We start from the raw sequence: 15,900 nt of genomic DNA, 5'->3' as shown, positions 1-15,900 counted from the left end.
ACCCTTTAGAATCAGTGAACAGCAAAGAAGAGGACTTGTAGTCATTTGGAAGATTGTGTGAAAAATATATAACCAACTATGTAACACAGTCATGAAGTTAGCAGCATTCTGAGTCTTTGACTTGTGCCTCAAAATTCTGAATATAATCTGTATGTCAGCTGTAATTTTTCATTCTTTCATTTAAAAAAAACCTGAAAATATTCCAATAACAAATGTCTCAATAGACTTAATAGAACGCTAAAAGAATTAAATTTATTTTTTGAAGAATATTTCATATTTCTTGCTTTGCCATTAGGCATGTAACTGCTTGAGAAATTTATATTGTATATTATGAGTAATATTAGGATTTTTAAAAGTTTCTTTGTTATTTTGGGAACCCCTTTTAGTAACGTATGCGGCTGTTTCCTCTGATAGTAGTGAGATAAAAGGCTAATATCCTGTATGTGCTTGCTTTGAAGATTTGTTATTCAGGGAACAGCCAACAAGATGATAGAGTTTTGAAAAGTGGAGCCAGTTAAACACTTGCTTTCTTTTCTCTATTGGTTTGGTCCTTTATCATTTGCTTTAAAATATTTTTAGCTAAATTTAATAAAGAAATTTATAGAAGATTTATTCCTGTGGGCTTTATTAAAAATTCATCCAAAGGCTTTCAAATTAAATAGTATATTAATATTTTAATATAAATAAATATACTTAATAAAAATTCAAAAAAAACAAATAATGTGAACAGTCCAAGTTCTCACCCATTTTCCTGAACAGAATTTATGATGTTCACTTTTTTCTTAACACAAGCCTTAGCATCCTCTGCTGCAACAAGTACAGGAGTGACATTCTGAGATTTAGGTTTACTTTAGGTCTTCTAAGACAGCATTACGGAAGCATTTATTCATCTCTGACTATTTATGCTATTTCCCTTTCAGTCTCAACCCTGAGTTTCCCCTTTTTCTAAGTATCCCCAACAAGAATGACTCCAGAGTGTTAAGATTCTTGAGATCATGGATATGGAAATATTTGCTGTAAGGGGAATTCAAAATTGGAAAAGGGTTACAGTATGCTAATAGGTATAATGGAAGCACACAGAAGGAGTGATTTACTCTGGGGAAAGTGCTAAGAAAGTTTTCACAGAAAAATTTTCAGCTGGTCTTGAAAGTACACGTTGTATTCAGAGAGAAATTAATAGTAGCTATCATTTATTAAGCAGGTATTTTTATATTCCAGGTACTTCTTTGTTATTTTTTGTTTTTCTCACAATTTACCTCTGTGTTTGTTTATTTTTTATTTCAAAATATTAAGGGGGTACAAATGTTTTTATTACATGGATCACTTTTGTAATGCTTGAGTCACAGCTGTAAGTGTGCCTATCACACAAATAGTGTTCATTATACCTGTTAGGTAGGTTTTTGCCCCTCCCTTTCTCCCCCTACCCCCTCCTCGAACTATCTTAAACACTTTATTTACACCATTTAATCCTCACAACCTTATAAAATAAATATCTGTATCTATTGTGTCACAGGATGCTAAGATGTGTATTAGTTACTTAAACCTCTTTGTTCCTCATAGCCTCAACTGTAAAATACAGTATCTACCTCATGGGTTGTTACAAGAATTAGATGAGTTAATGTCAACAAAGTGAGTAGAACTATACCTAGCTCATATTAAATGCTTAATAAATATTATCTATAATCATTGTGATCATTCTACAGATAAGGAAGCAAGCTTAGAAAAGGTAAGTAATTTAATTAAGTTTATATAGCCAAGAACCAAATCTGGTGGTATTTGAACTCAGTGTAACTCGAGCATTCTAGCTCTGGACTGCTCGTAGTTGCAAATTATTTGGTGTTATTGGCATATATGTAGCAGGTGAGCAAGGCAAGTGGCAAGAGTCAAAGCTAGAATCAGAGGGTGAAAGACCATAACTATATGTCATGTTAAGGTGTATGGATTTTTTTTTTCTTTTACCCAGTGCCAGTAGAAAAGCTTTTTTTTTTTTTTTTGAGACAAGGTCTTGCTCTGTTGCCCATGCTTGCGTACAGTAGCATTATCATAGCTCACTGCAACCTCAAACCCCTGGGCTTAAGTGATCCTCCTGCCTCAGCTTCCCAAGTAGCTGGGACTGCAGGCCCATGCCACCACACCCAGCTGTTTTTTTTATTTTTGTAGAGATGGGGTCTCATTATATTGCCCAGGCTGTTCTCAAACTCATGGGCTCAAGAGATCCTCCCCCTCTGCCTCCCAAATTGCTGGCATGAGCCACCATGTCCGGCCTTTTTGACATTTTTAAAAAGCTTTAAAACCTGCAGAGCTGGCTTTTCCCAATTTTTTCATTAATACTTGTTGGCTATGTATTTTTTGTTTTGCCATTATGTTAGTATTGACTTGTACTATAAATAGTAGCAAGGGTCAAACATTTAAGATGAATTTGTGGAGGAAAAATTTAATATTGAGGAAATTATGTCCATTAATTTAATTTATTTCTGCAAAATGGTAGTAATGGGGTATTATTCAATTTTGACAGCAGAACCTTGGTCTAGTTATTGAAAGTCTATCATTCCTTGTGAGCATATTTTGCTAACTACCTTGGTAGATTGTGGAGTACTCCTAAAGGGTTTTAACTGCTTTGTGACTTGGTCATATCTAAGTTTTAGAAATAGCACTCTGGCAATAATATTGGAACAGGGTGGAAACTGGAGGCACGTAGGCCATGTAGGAGGCTATAGTGCAGTAGTGCTAGGAGAAGAATGATAAGGGCATAAATTAAGGTTATTGTAATGGGGATAGAAAGGAACAGTAAGACATTTAGGAGGGTAAATTGGTGAGGATGTGTACTGACATCCATACACATATGATATTTAATAACTTGTGATGCCATAACCATTATTAAGCACTTTACTTTGTACTTTATTATTAATATTTCATTTGATTATCCTAATAACTGGTGAGTCTTATTCCCTTGTTGTAGATAAGAAAATTAAGGCTCAGAGAGGTTTAGAGTAAACCTAAATTACTAAGTAAGTTGCAGAGAATTTAAATCCAAGTGTCTGGCTCCAAAGCCTGCAGTCTTTGTACCACCCTTATAAGTTAAATGCCATGATCTCCACCTCAGTTTTATGGCATACGTGTTTCTATGGTTTGTCTCATTGATTGCTGAATTCAAAGTGATTTATCTGTTCACCTAGGAACAGCTTTTCTACTTTCAGAGAATCTTTTTGTCTCCTTCCTGCTTTCTAAAAAAGAGATTTTAAAAAGAATTTTTATTAAGGAAGCCAAACATAAAAGGAACATATTCTCTTCAGAAGTTTTTTTTTTGCAGTCTCAATCTAATAATAGCAATCAATAAGTAACAGATTGACTTATAGTATAAAACTAGCTGTAATCAAAAAATTGAAGGTTGTTATTAAAATGTCTGGGATATATTTTACTCTTCTCTAATAGCAGTTGCTTATGTGATAATTTATATTTTTTGTATTTATCCAGGGACTTATTTTGTTCTGTGTTGATATGTGAAAGCCTTTGGGTTTCTGAACAGTTTCAGTTCGTGAAGTTGATCTAGCAGTAGACTATTCTCTTTAAAGATCTTTTCTCTAAACTCCTTACTTAACACTGAAGTGGACCTTAATGTTTCTAGAACAGAGGTTTTCCAGAATTTTTTGATCATACCTCATCATAATAAATACATTTGTAATTAGCCACAGACAACCACACACCCGCCCCTGAAACAAACATTTCTGAAGTAATATTTATCCTTACATGCAATATACTCTTTTTTCTGTTCTATACTGTTTTATTTCATTGAACATTTTAAACTTCCATTTAGATTGTAGAAGAACTTAAAAGACCTTTGCTCCTATAATAACAAGAACATCCTGGACAAAATAAAAATCATGTATTTCTCTGGGGCTAGTGAATAGCAGTGGATGCAGGGAAACTTTGATGAACTGAATTGCAAAGTGAAATGAGCCGCCTCATAAGTGACCAGAGAGCCACAGCAACTTTTATACCTGGGGACAAGCACATGGTCTAGGTAGAAGTGGCCCTGATGTAGATGGTGAGACTATGGAGTCAAGGGGAAATCAAGTAAGTTTTAGTTAATAGTGTGGACTGTCGGAATTGTAATATGGATTAGAATCTGTAAGAATCCCAAAAGAAAAAACAAACCCCTTTGCCCAGGTATTACCTGCAGTGTTGTCTTTTCCTAATTTAAAAAAAAAATTTTTTTTTTTTTTAGAGATGGGATCTCACTGTGTCACCCAAGCTGGAATACAGTGGTGTGATCATAACCCACTACAGCCTTGAACTCCTGAGCTCAAGCGATTCTCCCAAGTATCTGGGACTATAGGCACGTACCACCATGTCCAACTAATTTTTTTCATTTTTTTAGAAATGGGGTTTCAGGCTGGTTACCCAGGCTGGTCTCAAACTCCTGGCCTCAAGCTGTCCTCCCACCTCAGCCTTCCAAGTAGCTGGGACGGCAGGCGTGTACCACTACACGCAACTAATTTTTTATTTTTTGTAGAGACGAGGTTTTGCCACATTGCCCAGGCTGGTCTCGAACTCCTGGCTTCAAGTGATCCTCCTACCTCGGCCTTCCAAAGTGCTGGTGTTACAGGTGTAAGCCACTGCACCTGGCTAGGCTTTTTTAAAAATATAGTTTCTATTGCTATTTACTCAACTTTATTGGTCATTCCTTCCAAAATATTTAAAATATTCTGTTCAACCCATCCAATGAATTTTTCATTTCAGATAGCATATTTTTAAGCTCCAGAAGTTTCATTTATCTTTTTTATGTCTTCTATTTCTCTCTTCATTATGTTCATGTTTTCCTTTAAATTTATGAATATAATTATAATAGGTGACTTGAAGTCCTTATCTGCTAACTTCATCATCTCTGTCATTTTTGGTTCTATTTCTGTTGACTCATTTATAGGTCTCATTTTCAGGCTTATTTGCATATTTAGTAATTTTGATTGGCTGCTGGACTTTTTAAATGTTATATTGCTGAGTGTATTGTGTTGTGTTCATGTAAAAATTATGTAATTTTGATTTTGTGGGTACTTATTTATGAATCTACTTAATCCTTACTAGAGTGGCTCTGACGCAGCCTTTGCTCTAGAGATAGTTTAGTTCCGCTGGTAAACCATGACCTCCTGGTGTCTCTACTGAATGACTTACCTGCATATTCAACGAGGTTGCTGCTCTCTCTGTAGAACATTTCCCAGACCTGTGTGACTGACTTCTGTGCATTAGTCAGCTTACACAGATCCACCATAGTTGTTCTTTTTCCACTGTTGTTTGTTGTCCAGCCTCATGTAGTATTACCGTATGCATTAGCAGCTTAGTATTCAGCCAAAGATTCAAGGGGACACTCTGTAGATTTCTGGAGCTTTTTCTCTGTGTTGTTCCCTCTTTTCTGATGCTCTGCTCTGAAAATTCTATTTACCTCGGCCTCTCCATATTCCAGTCACTTAACCCTCAATTCAGCAAGGTTGCCATGTTCTCTTTAGGTTCCCCTCCCAACACAGCCTTCTGGAAAGAGTCTCCAGGTAGAAAGCTGGGCTGACATAGAGCCTGCTTTATTTATTTCTCTTCTTTCAGGGATCACAGTCCTGTGCATCTGTTATCCAATATCTGAAAGCATTTATTTTATTTATTTTTTCTATAGCTAATCAGTACCAATTTTTTATAGTTTATCTTATATATTTGTCCAGTTTTACAGTTATTTTTATGGGAAAGGCAAATCTGGCCTCCCATGATAATTCCATAATGGCCAGAAATGAGAGTTTTCCTGGTCCCTTTCATCAGTTTTGTCTTTAATTGAGGTCAAATTCACATAACATAAAATTAACCACTTTAAAGTATACCCCTTCATCAGTTTGTAAATCAGCTTTTAGAATGTTCCAAATTCTTCCAAATTATTTTTCCAGATACTTATATCTAATCAAATAAAATATCTTGAAGGATTTGGCATGTTAAACTTGCCCTATACAAGACTTGAGTTAGAAAAATAGAGCATCAATATCCTCTTTCCCAAAGAGAATTTAATTTGCCTGAATGGATTCAGATTGCTTTCTTTTAATATGCTAAAATCACAGAATTCTATATATGAGAGGTTATGTTATAAATTATATTTTAAGCTGATAAACTACTACATTTCATGTATTTCTTGGATGAAAACAAAAACAAAGTGACATGATTAAGAATCATCTCTAAGCATTCTGTTTTATTATATTTTTCAAAACCATGGTTGATTTTTCCATAGTTATACTTCTTTTGTTCACGTGAGGACCTGACTGACTACTGCTGTTTCTTCTGTTGAGACGGCCCATTGTTGTTACGTGTGCTCTTCCTTCTCTTTCTGTGAGTTCTGCCCGAGCTAGAGAAGTTTTGACTCATAGTGTGGTATTAAGAAAAGAAACAAAATGATTTTTTTTTAATTTTTAAAGCTGTTAGATTTTCTCAACCTCTGTTTGAGTTATAACTGTTAAAGCAAACTAAAGAAAGCAATCTCTAGAGACAAGTATGTGAATGTGTTGGCTTTAGGAAGTTTCTAAAAGATGAAGCTTGGGCAAGATCTAGGACTTGAGAACTGGGCCAGCACTTAAGGGTTGGAATGTCCATCAACAGTGGAGGTCAAGGGAAGAAACCGGGGGGCTCAGGGATGGGATATAAAAGATCTTGCAGGCTAGGAGAGCCATGGGGGAGGAGGTACTGAGGAGCAAGGTGGCTCCAAATATAATTAGGTTCCTGTAGGAAAACAATTGAGGCAACTCTTGTTTGGTGAGCAATTCTTATTTTTTGAATGAAACAAAATCACAACCTATATGTTGGAATAGGCAAGCTACATTATAAAGGGTGTAAGTTAATTTGGCATAAATTGGAACTGTGAAATCAACTATAAAGAGAGATTATCTGTATTGTAAATAAAAGCGTAGATCATAGATCTAGTTAAAATGCATTAAAACTTTTTTATTTTTGAAATAGTTTATTTTTTGAAAGCTATGATGTATTAATGCACACATTTAGGATATTTCTTTACAATAACTACCTATTTTAGGAGTGTCTTGTGATGCTGTCCTACTCTGTTGCCACTGGAACACCATTAATACGTATGTATCATTTACATTTGTATGTGAATTCTATAGATTTAGCCATTTGTTGCCAGTAAATTTCAATTAAAAAAATTATTTTAGCCCTGGCAATTTTCATTATTTTTTTTTTATGTTTGACCCATTCACATTTAAAATACATTAACCATGGAATAGTAAAGAAAGGGTTAACAAGGACTGCCAAAAATCTCTAGGAGCCCACCTAGGAGCTAAAGGGAAAAAATAGTCCTATCTTGTCTATGATGAAGAAAATCTGAGTCTCAAGGACACCTAAAATTCTTAGGAATTCCCTATAAACATCAGAAGCAAGGAAAGGATTTTCAAAGTTATAATAATCAATAGTAGCAGATTAGATCTTTAAATTTAATTCATTAGTCTTTTATCAAAAGTTCTGTTCAACAGTTTTGATATTTGGGGCTTTGGGTGTTGTTATAGTTTTTCTACCCACATGAATTTAATTTCTTAAGATTTTTTAGAATGATTTTCTTTGCATCAGACTGTCTCCAGTTAGTTTACTTGCTGGCAAAGCTGGTTTTCCTACAAACTTGTAGGAATGGTTTAAATGGAAGTTGATTGAAGTCCTGATTAGCAATTGCTCTGCCAAGAATAAATTTTGTGTGCATGTAATATATATATCAGTTTTGGTCAGCTGTGCTGACAGAGCTGGACTAAGATATTTTCCTGCCTGTTAATCAAGGCCACACAGACAAAGCTCAAGGAAGGATGACCCCTGCCTCAGGAAGTTTTGAATCAATTGCTATTTATAACCAGAGATCAGGTCTTTACTCAGTTGGTAGGAAAAGTTTTCTGCCAAATTTTCATTTGAGGAAACAGTTTATGGGCCTAACTGAATGAAGCCTCTATGTGAAGGGAAGGAATGTGACAGTGGCTGTAAGTATTTGTGCTGATTTGAGTCAAGGGTGTGGTGGCAGAGATGTGGAAAGTTCAGTCATCAGTGACAAAATCGGTTATTAAATTTTAAAGCAACTGATAGTTAATGGGCACCTTGGGTTATCTTTAGTGTGTATGGAATCCTGTGCTAATAATCATAAAATTGACATAAGGGTATGTGATGAGCTAATATTATCAATCAACATAGGACAGGAGGAGGAAATTAGCTATTGGTGTGTTTCCAGACTAAGTGGCTATTGCTGTGGGTGTATACTTAAACTTTTTGGTTATTTGAGATGTAATTCTGCTCACTTATGTTCTTTATAATACTCCATTGGCCCTTATTTCATTAAGAGGTGATTTTGGCCAGGTTCACACCTGTAATCCCAGCACTTTGGGAGACCAAGGCAGGAGGATTGCTTGAGGCCAGGAGTTTGAGACCAGCCCGGACAACATAGCAAGACCTCATCTGCGCAAAAAATATTGCAAAAAAAAAAATAGCCCGGCATGGTGGCACACACCTGTAGTCCCAGCTACTTGGGAGGCTGAGGCAAGAGGCTCAGTTGAGCCAAGGAGTTCAAGGCTGCAGTGAGCTACGATTGTACCACTGCACTCCAGCCTGGCAACAAAGCAAGACCCTATCGTTAAAAAAAGAGAGAGAGAAAAGGTTTCATAAAGAATTAATTTATCACAAAATAATATTATATACCCCAATGAGAAATCTCTTATAAAACCTTATTCTGTCTAACTTTAGGAATTTTTTTTAGCAGCTTAAAATAACATGTATTTATTATCTCATAGTTTCTTTTGGTGTCAGGAGTCTGGGCTCAGCTTAACTGGGTTCTCTGCTCAGAGTCTCACATGACTGCAATCAAGGTGCTGGCTGGGCTGTGTTTCTTTGTGAAGTTCAGGATCCTCTTCCAAGCTTATGTGGTTTTTGGCAGAATTTCTTGAGGGTATAGGACTGAGGGCCCCATTTTCTCCCTAACAGCCAGCAGGGAGCCGCCCTCAGCTCCTAGAGGGCCCTGAAATTCCCTGCCACGTGGCCCTCTCCAGAGGCAGTTCACAGCATGGCAGCTTGCTTCCTCAAAGCCAGCAGGAGACTCTTCTAACTTTAGGAAATTAAATATGGCAGAACATTAAAGCTGACAATCTGGGAAATACCACAAGTAATGTTTTCTCAGTATTATTATATCACCATCTTATATATGCCTTTATGGAGTTGAATTACTTAGTAGATGACAGGTACATTTTTATATATGAAGTGTGTATGAATTATTTAGGGATAAGTGGGCAATGTTTTAGTAGAGTTTTAAATTAAGAAATTATAAAACTGTGTTAACCTATTTTTGTCTCATTCTAATAGGATTATTCAAGACAGAAGTGTAGCCATTTTCAACAAGGATCAACGATCAAAATTGTTCTTTTTAAAAAGGGGTTTCCAAGTTAAACATGAAAGGAAAATACTGGAATCATGTGGATTCTGACAGGATAAAGAATACAGCATTTCACAGTTACTTGTAATGGAACCTTTGTAAGATTCACCACTTGTCATGCACCCAACTGGGAACATGGATGTTGGTTTTTCTCGTTCTGCTGCTCAGACACTGTCAAGAAGCCACTGCAAAAACATCAAACAAAAAATTTCTCAGTGGGAAGGAAGGGCTAATGGTGTATCTAACCCAGAAAAGTGGCATCCAAAGGACTTTGGAGTGAGATATAATAACTGTCACCAAGAGATTCTTCCTAAGAAAAATCCTCTTGCTGAGGGAAAGAGCAAAAAGTTGGATGTAACCAGCTCTCAAAATGTGAGTCTAGGTATAAATGAAAATGCCAAAAGCTGTGATCGAAATGAGGATGAGAGTGAGAAACATAAATATGATGATACCTGCTTCTTTAAAAATGAATCAGAATCCAGTTGGGTGTGTTCTCAGGTCAAACAAATTGAAAGTTGTAAAGAAGTTATTTTAGATCCAGAGACTTCATTACCTCCAGGAAACTTCTATACCTCACAAATATTGTGGAAGAAAATAGAAGCACTTCCCCCAGATAAAGTCTTAAATTTGGCTTTAGAACATTGTGACTCTTCAGAAAAAGAACTGAATTTCAGAGTTCTGGATAGTTCATATGGAATTACTAAGAGCTTAGAAAATATTTACTCTGAACCTGAGGGGCACGAATGTGGACTTTCTATAAATCCTTTGCCAAAACCTCGTAGGACATTCAGATATTTATCTGAATCTATTGGTGTTATGCCATATAAAGAAAGAAACTGTGACAAAAGATACTGTGAAAATAATTTTTGTGCAGAATCTTCTTTGGCTTCTTCCCAGGAACCTGAACCAAAGAAATATGGTGGAAAAATTAGAGGAAGATCTAAGAGGTATGTTTTAGCTGATAGATAATGATTTATAAGTATTTTCCTTCTAAGATTATTGAGCTTCTGTTTCCTTTTCAAATCAACTTCCATTCCCCAGCTTAGGTTACGACCCTAATTTGAACATACAGATGTTGATTAATGTGGAAGGAAAATAAAAAGAGGGAAAAGTAGAAGTTTAGGTAATACCTAACACAATCTACTGACAAGAGCATCAGAAAATCTTCCATTTTATATCTTTAAGAACCTGTAGGGAAGCAAGTACATTCTTGCACTTCAATTAGGGCATGCTGGCATTAGCCCCACTTTTCATTAGGGAGTGCACTTAATAAAGGAACCCAGTGAAGAACGTGAATGTGATTGGCTAAAAGTCTTGAATTTTCTCATGGTGTACACACAGCATCAACCTAGTTTATTATTCCTTTTTTTTTTTTTTAGACAGAGTCTCGCTTTGTTGCCCAGGCTAGCGTGAGTGCTGTGGCGTCAGCCTAGCTCACAGCAACCTCAAACTCCTCGGCTTAAGCGATCCTACTGTCTCAGCCTCCCGAGTAGCTGGAACTACAGGCATGCGCCACCATGCCCGGCTAATTTTTTTCTATATATATTTTTAGTTGTCCATCTAATTTCTTTTTATTTTTAGTAGAGATGGGGTCTAGCTCTTGCTCAGGCTGGTCTAGAACTCCTAACCTCGAGAGATCCACCTGCCTCGGCCTCCCAGAGTGCTAGGATTACAGGCATGAGCCACCACGCCTGGCCTAGTTTATTATTCTTACACCTCGGATAAAACACCTTCGTAATTTGCACACAAGTCCCTAGCTTAGATTTTTGTCTGCCATACCAATTTAAAGAAGATTAGAGTTTATAAAAATATAACTTTAAAGTATATCTCCTTTCTTAAGGAAATCCTTTGAGTTTGAGGATATTCAGCACTTTCGAAGTCGGAACTCACAGAAGATTCATGAAGAACTTGGAAGAAATTCTGGTTCAGCACTTTATTACACACAATCTGAGGACAACATCTATGAGGATATCATGTGTAGGTGCCCACAACTTTGCAATTAAATTTAATGATTATGTATTTGCTGAAGCCCTTAATTGTAGAATGACATTTTCTTTTACAATCAAGCATATCGTGCTCCGTTTTTTCTTTTTAATATGGAAACCTTTGGTATGTAAATTCTTTTATTCTCTAATGGATTTTGCAACTAGTGTAATAGACTGCTCAGTTCAGAAGTAGATGTTTATAGTATAGTATTTTGCGAATTTGTTTAGCTCAGTTAGACACCTAAGTGGTTTAATAGCTTGAAGTGCTGTTGATCTTGAGACCCACATCCTTACAGTAATGTAGAATAAGAAAGGTGAACGCAATCAGTTTTTTATTTCTTTTGCTAGCTATGGTTACTTTTCCATTTAATTATATTTCTCTAAACATTTTTAAAATTATTCTTCAAGATCCCACCAAAGAAAATCCATATGAAGATATTCCAGTGCAGCCTTTACCCATGTGGAGATCTCCTTCAGCATGGAAGTTACCACCCACTAAAAGTGCTTTCAGGGCACCCAAGGTATAACCAGAGAATTATTATAATTGAGGAAAACATTAGAATCTTGTTTATGATTTTTACAAAAAGGTTAAGATGGTTTAACTGACACCTAAACGTAAGAGGCACTGAAATGTAAGTTTTATTGTTGGTGGTGGGTTTTTTGGGGGAGCAGCACACAGCTTTTTGTTTTGTTTTATTTTGTTTTTGTTGTTTTAGCACTTCAAAAAATTTGAATATGAGTGCCTTTAGATAGCCATGAGCTTTTCAGTTCACTATAGTTCCCACTGGTCCCTATTAGTTTCACATCGACCTATGACTTAAATTGCCTGCCTGGTTCCTGAAAGCATTCGAGACCCCTCAGAGCAAAGGCTTGATTAATGAAGACTCAGTGAGCTGTTGTTTCGGGGGAAATTGATTACATTGTATTAGAAGAACTTTGGATTAGAAACCTGAGAAACTTCTTTACAATTGGTGAAAAAGAAATTTTGGTATCCTCATCTGAGACAACTTTAAAGGAAAGATAAATATTTTTCTGGGATAGCTTTGACTTTGTAGGAGAACACAGGCAGTAACTAGATAATCTTACCCTTACCAGTACATCTTCTCTTGTTTTAGCTTCCTCCCAAACCTCAGTTCCTTCACCGGAAGACTATGGAAGTGAAACACTCACAGGCTTATTTATGGTCAAAGCTCACGAAGGATACCACTTTGCCTGTCACTTTAACTGAATGGAAGCTTTTCCGAGCTGATGAAGTTGCAAACAGGAAAAGGAAAAATCTTCCAAGGGTAAGGATTTCAGTACAGTTAAATGAATAATAAGTTAGAGGGACCTACTGGAATTAGAAGACATGGAGGGCAGCCTTAAGTTTTAAATTTTTACTTACACAAGAAAAGTACCTGAATGGCTTTTGCCAGAGTTTCTTTATGGATTTGGAAAATTGATGTTATGTGGAGGACTTTGTTTCGGTTACCTTAGCTCTTATTAAAATCAGCTGTGTGTTTCAAGGAAGCACCTGAATCTTTTATATAAAAAAGCATTCTATCAAGCTGGCTTCACTGCTGTTCTTATTCATTCATTTATATAAAATTGCCAAAGTGAGTTCAGTTTTGTTCCTGAGTTAACAGATTTTCAGTAATGACAAAGCATGTCATTAATTTGGGGCAAAAATTTACATTCAGTGAAAGAAAAAATGAAATCTATTACTTGGGAATAGAAATTATCAGCAACCATACTACATGAATAACTTCTCCCTTAAGGGAGAAAAGGCAGTAAGTCTGTAAATCATCTCTGCTAGAACCATTGTAGCCAAAATGAAGAAACTGAGATTACTTGTAGACAGACATATTTTCTTTTAGGAGAGGCACTTAAGAAATTACGTGAAAATATTTTTAAACTCTGTACGTTACTTTGTTCTTCTGTTAATGCAGGATGTTTTTAGCATTGGCAAAATAATGTGCCAATACTATGCAGTAATAAAGAAATCAGATCATTTAAATATTATTCTTTTCCTTAATCCCATCTGAATTAGCTATATATATTCATTTAACACACAATTTTTATACCTGATTTGAACATTAAACAAAAGTCACAGCTATTTCTTGGTTTAGTAACTGTTGATTGGTTCCTTTGGAAATACTCTGATCCACAACTACTTTAATTCTTATGATTTGTTTCCTGCCCACTTCCTCTTTAATATGTGAAAAGTTAAAGACACAGATTTTAAAAAGCACTAAGCTGATCTCTCTCAGTGAAAAATAATCTTTAACTGTATATTCTCCTGTGTATGGTGAGGAATATATAAAAAACAGAAAGCTTAAAGAACTGCCAGGCATCCTGCAGTAGCTCTCTCCTTGCGGGGAGAGATCATGTTAGTTAGCACAACAAAGCAGCCTCCCACATGGCCCAGAAGCAACAGATCACGTGCTCATAGGGAGATGAATGCAGACACCTAAGGGATTGCATTTAAAATGTGGTTCTTGGAATAGCATTAACAAATATTTAGGAGTTATGGATTGTAGAGTTTAATGAGACTGGAAGAGTTTAATGAGACTGGAAAAAGTTTTACAGTGCTTTTGATTTCACACGTCAGAATTTCATGTACTGTGGATCTTGAGTACTCAAAGCTTGTTCTCTTTCTGATTATAGGTGATAGGATCCAGCTTTTCCTTTTCTAATATTTTCCTAAAGATTTTTGGAGAAATGGGGAGAAAAAAATGATGATGAACTCTTGATTGTCAGGCAGGAGCAGGCTGTTAGTACTTCTACCTGTGATCCTCCTTGGATTAAATCTTTTTATGATATCCCATATGCAGTACAAATTTTGGCTTTAGACTATCTTCAGGAACAACATTCCATAAGAAAAGCAGTTTTCATTTCTTTTCCTTTTGATGGCTCCAGTTATCCCTGGAAGGGAAACTGCTTCAGTTCATAGTTTGAAAATCACTGATCTAGTCCATATGCTTCCTTCTCCACCCTTCTTTTCCACCCTTGCTGTGGAAGGCTGTTCGGCATTGTTTGCTAGAGTACATTTCCTAATGTCTTTACTGTTTGTGTCAGGTGTATACAGCAGTATGGTTTCTATCATTTCTTAGTATGAATATTCTACAATATTTCCTGCAACTAGAAAGTAAATATAGCTAGCTCATAATCGAAATTTAAATGTATCACTTTGCCTCATATTTTTAGAACTGTTCCCTCTCCTTTATAATATTTTTTTTTCTGCTTCACAGCTGCAGGAATATAATACTTTTGATTATACTTTTCAAATGCACATTAATAATTATGCTATTATTGGTCATTATATACCCCAAATATATATTTATTCCCATAGGTCTTTCCTATAACCCCTAACAATACCTTTTCATTTTGGATGCTCTTATTTGTTTTTTATAATGGTAATATTTAAGAACATTTGCAATTTTTCTCTTGAATGGCAGCTTCAAAAATCTTTAAGAGAACAAACTCATCCAAAAATATGGGAATAATCTGCATATTGGAAACACATGTTTCTCACTTTTTTTTTTTTTTTTTTGTACTGTACTGATTCACTGCCTACTGATTGCCAGGATTGCTGGAGAAACTGGGACAAAAGAGAAAACAAGAACTTTTTTCTTAAGCTACTTTGTTGGTTGTTATCTTGTATAATGTTTTTAACATTTGTAATTCTAGTCATTAAGTATGTTAAATCAGGATTAATACTTACGAAAAACTTGGAATTTTAAGATAAAAACAAAAGTATACATGGAAAAACTAATCAATTCCTTCTTTTAAAAGTGTTGATCAGCTCTAATTCTTTCTTCTTTTTTACCCCAGTCTGTGTCTGTCTGTCTGTTAGTCTCCCTCTCTCTCTCTCTCTCTCTCTCTCTCTCTCTCTCTCACCCGCATTCTCTCTCTCTCACGCGCACACACACATACACACACCCTGTCCCAGCAGGAAAGAAAAATTTCTAATGAGTAATACGTATGAGTTGGAGAGAAGCAATTGTGTAACAAGTTAAAAGCAAATGGTCTGGATTTTACTTACTCAAGACATAGATTAATGATCGGAAGGAAAAAAAACCATAGTTTTTGTATTTGAACATATTTGAGTACTCTATTTTTATGACATATTTCTAAAATAAATTGTAATGTTAGTACTACCAGTAGCAAAGACAGTATTCCCTTTGACAAAATCTTTCTAAGTGTGATTATCCTCCCTTTGGGAAAAATTCCTGGAAGCAAAAATAACTGAATCTCACCCTGCCTTCCAACTGAATGAGTGTTCTACTTCCTACTCTGGGCAAATCAAAACTTGAGCTTAATAGTAAAGGCTTGGTCACTATATGAAGTAGTCACATTTTCTGCAGGTTGTGACACGGAGTGACAGGGAATCTAAGAACCTGTGCTGGGTTTATCTGGAAAGGAAATATCCTTTCCTACTTCCCTTATGCTTATTAATATGGACTTTGTATTAGAACAACATATCATCTAACTAAAGATAAAAAT

At 35.7% G+C, this 15,900-nt stretch overlaps 1 protein-coding gene across 2 annotated transcripts in view; it reads left to right on the top strand.

Moving 5' to 3' along the window:
* The window catches only part of DENND2C (DENN domain containing 2C), a 68,280-nt gene that overhangs the window by 24,505 nt on the left and 27,875 nt on the right, over nucleotides 1–15,900 (top strand). For both annotated transcript variants that reach the window (XM_045546877.1, XM_045546876.1), the window contains exons 2-5: nucleotides 9,361–10,377; nucleotides 11,271–11,407; nucleotides 11,824–11,936; nucleotides 12,531–12,701. In XM_045546877.1, the coding sequence (XP_045402833.1) occupies nucleotides 9,548–10,377; nucleotides 11,271–11,407; nucleotides 11,824–11,936; nucleotides 12,531–12,701 (1,251 nt within the window). In that variant the 5' untranslated portion in view covers nucleotides 9,361–9,547. The remainder of the gene's footprint in view (nucleotides 1–9,360; nucleotides 10,378–11,270; nucleotides 11,408–11,823; nucleotides 11,937–12,530; nucleotides 12,702–15,900) is intronic.

Source organism: Lemur catta, chromosome 3 (assembly GCF_020740605.2).
Source record: "Lemur catta isolate mLemCat1 chromosome 3, mLemCat1.pri, whole genome shotgun sequence".
Taxonomy (NCBI): Eukaryota; Metazoa; Chordata; class Mammalia; order Primates; family Lemuridae; genus Lemur; species Lemur catta.
The sequence above is the reverse complement of the archived record's forward strand: the minus strand, read 5'-3'. Positions and strand labels throughout refer to the sequence as shown.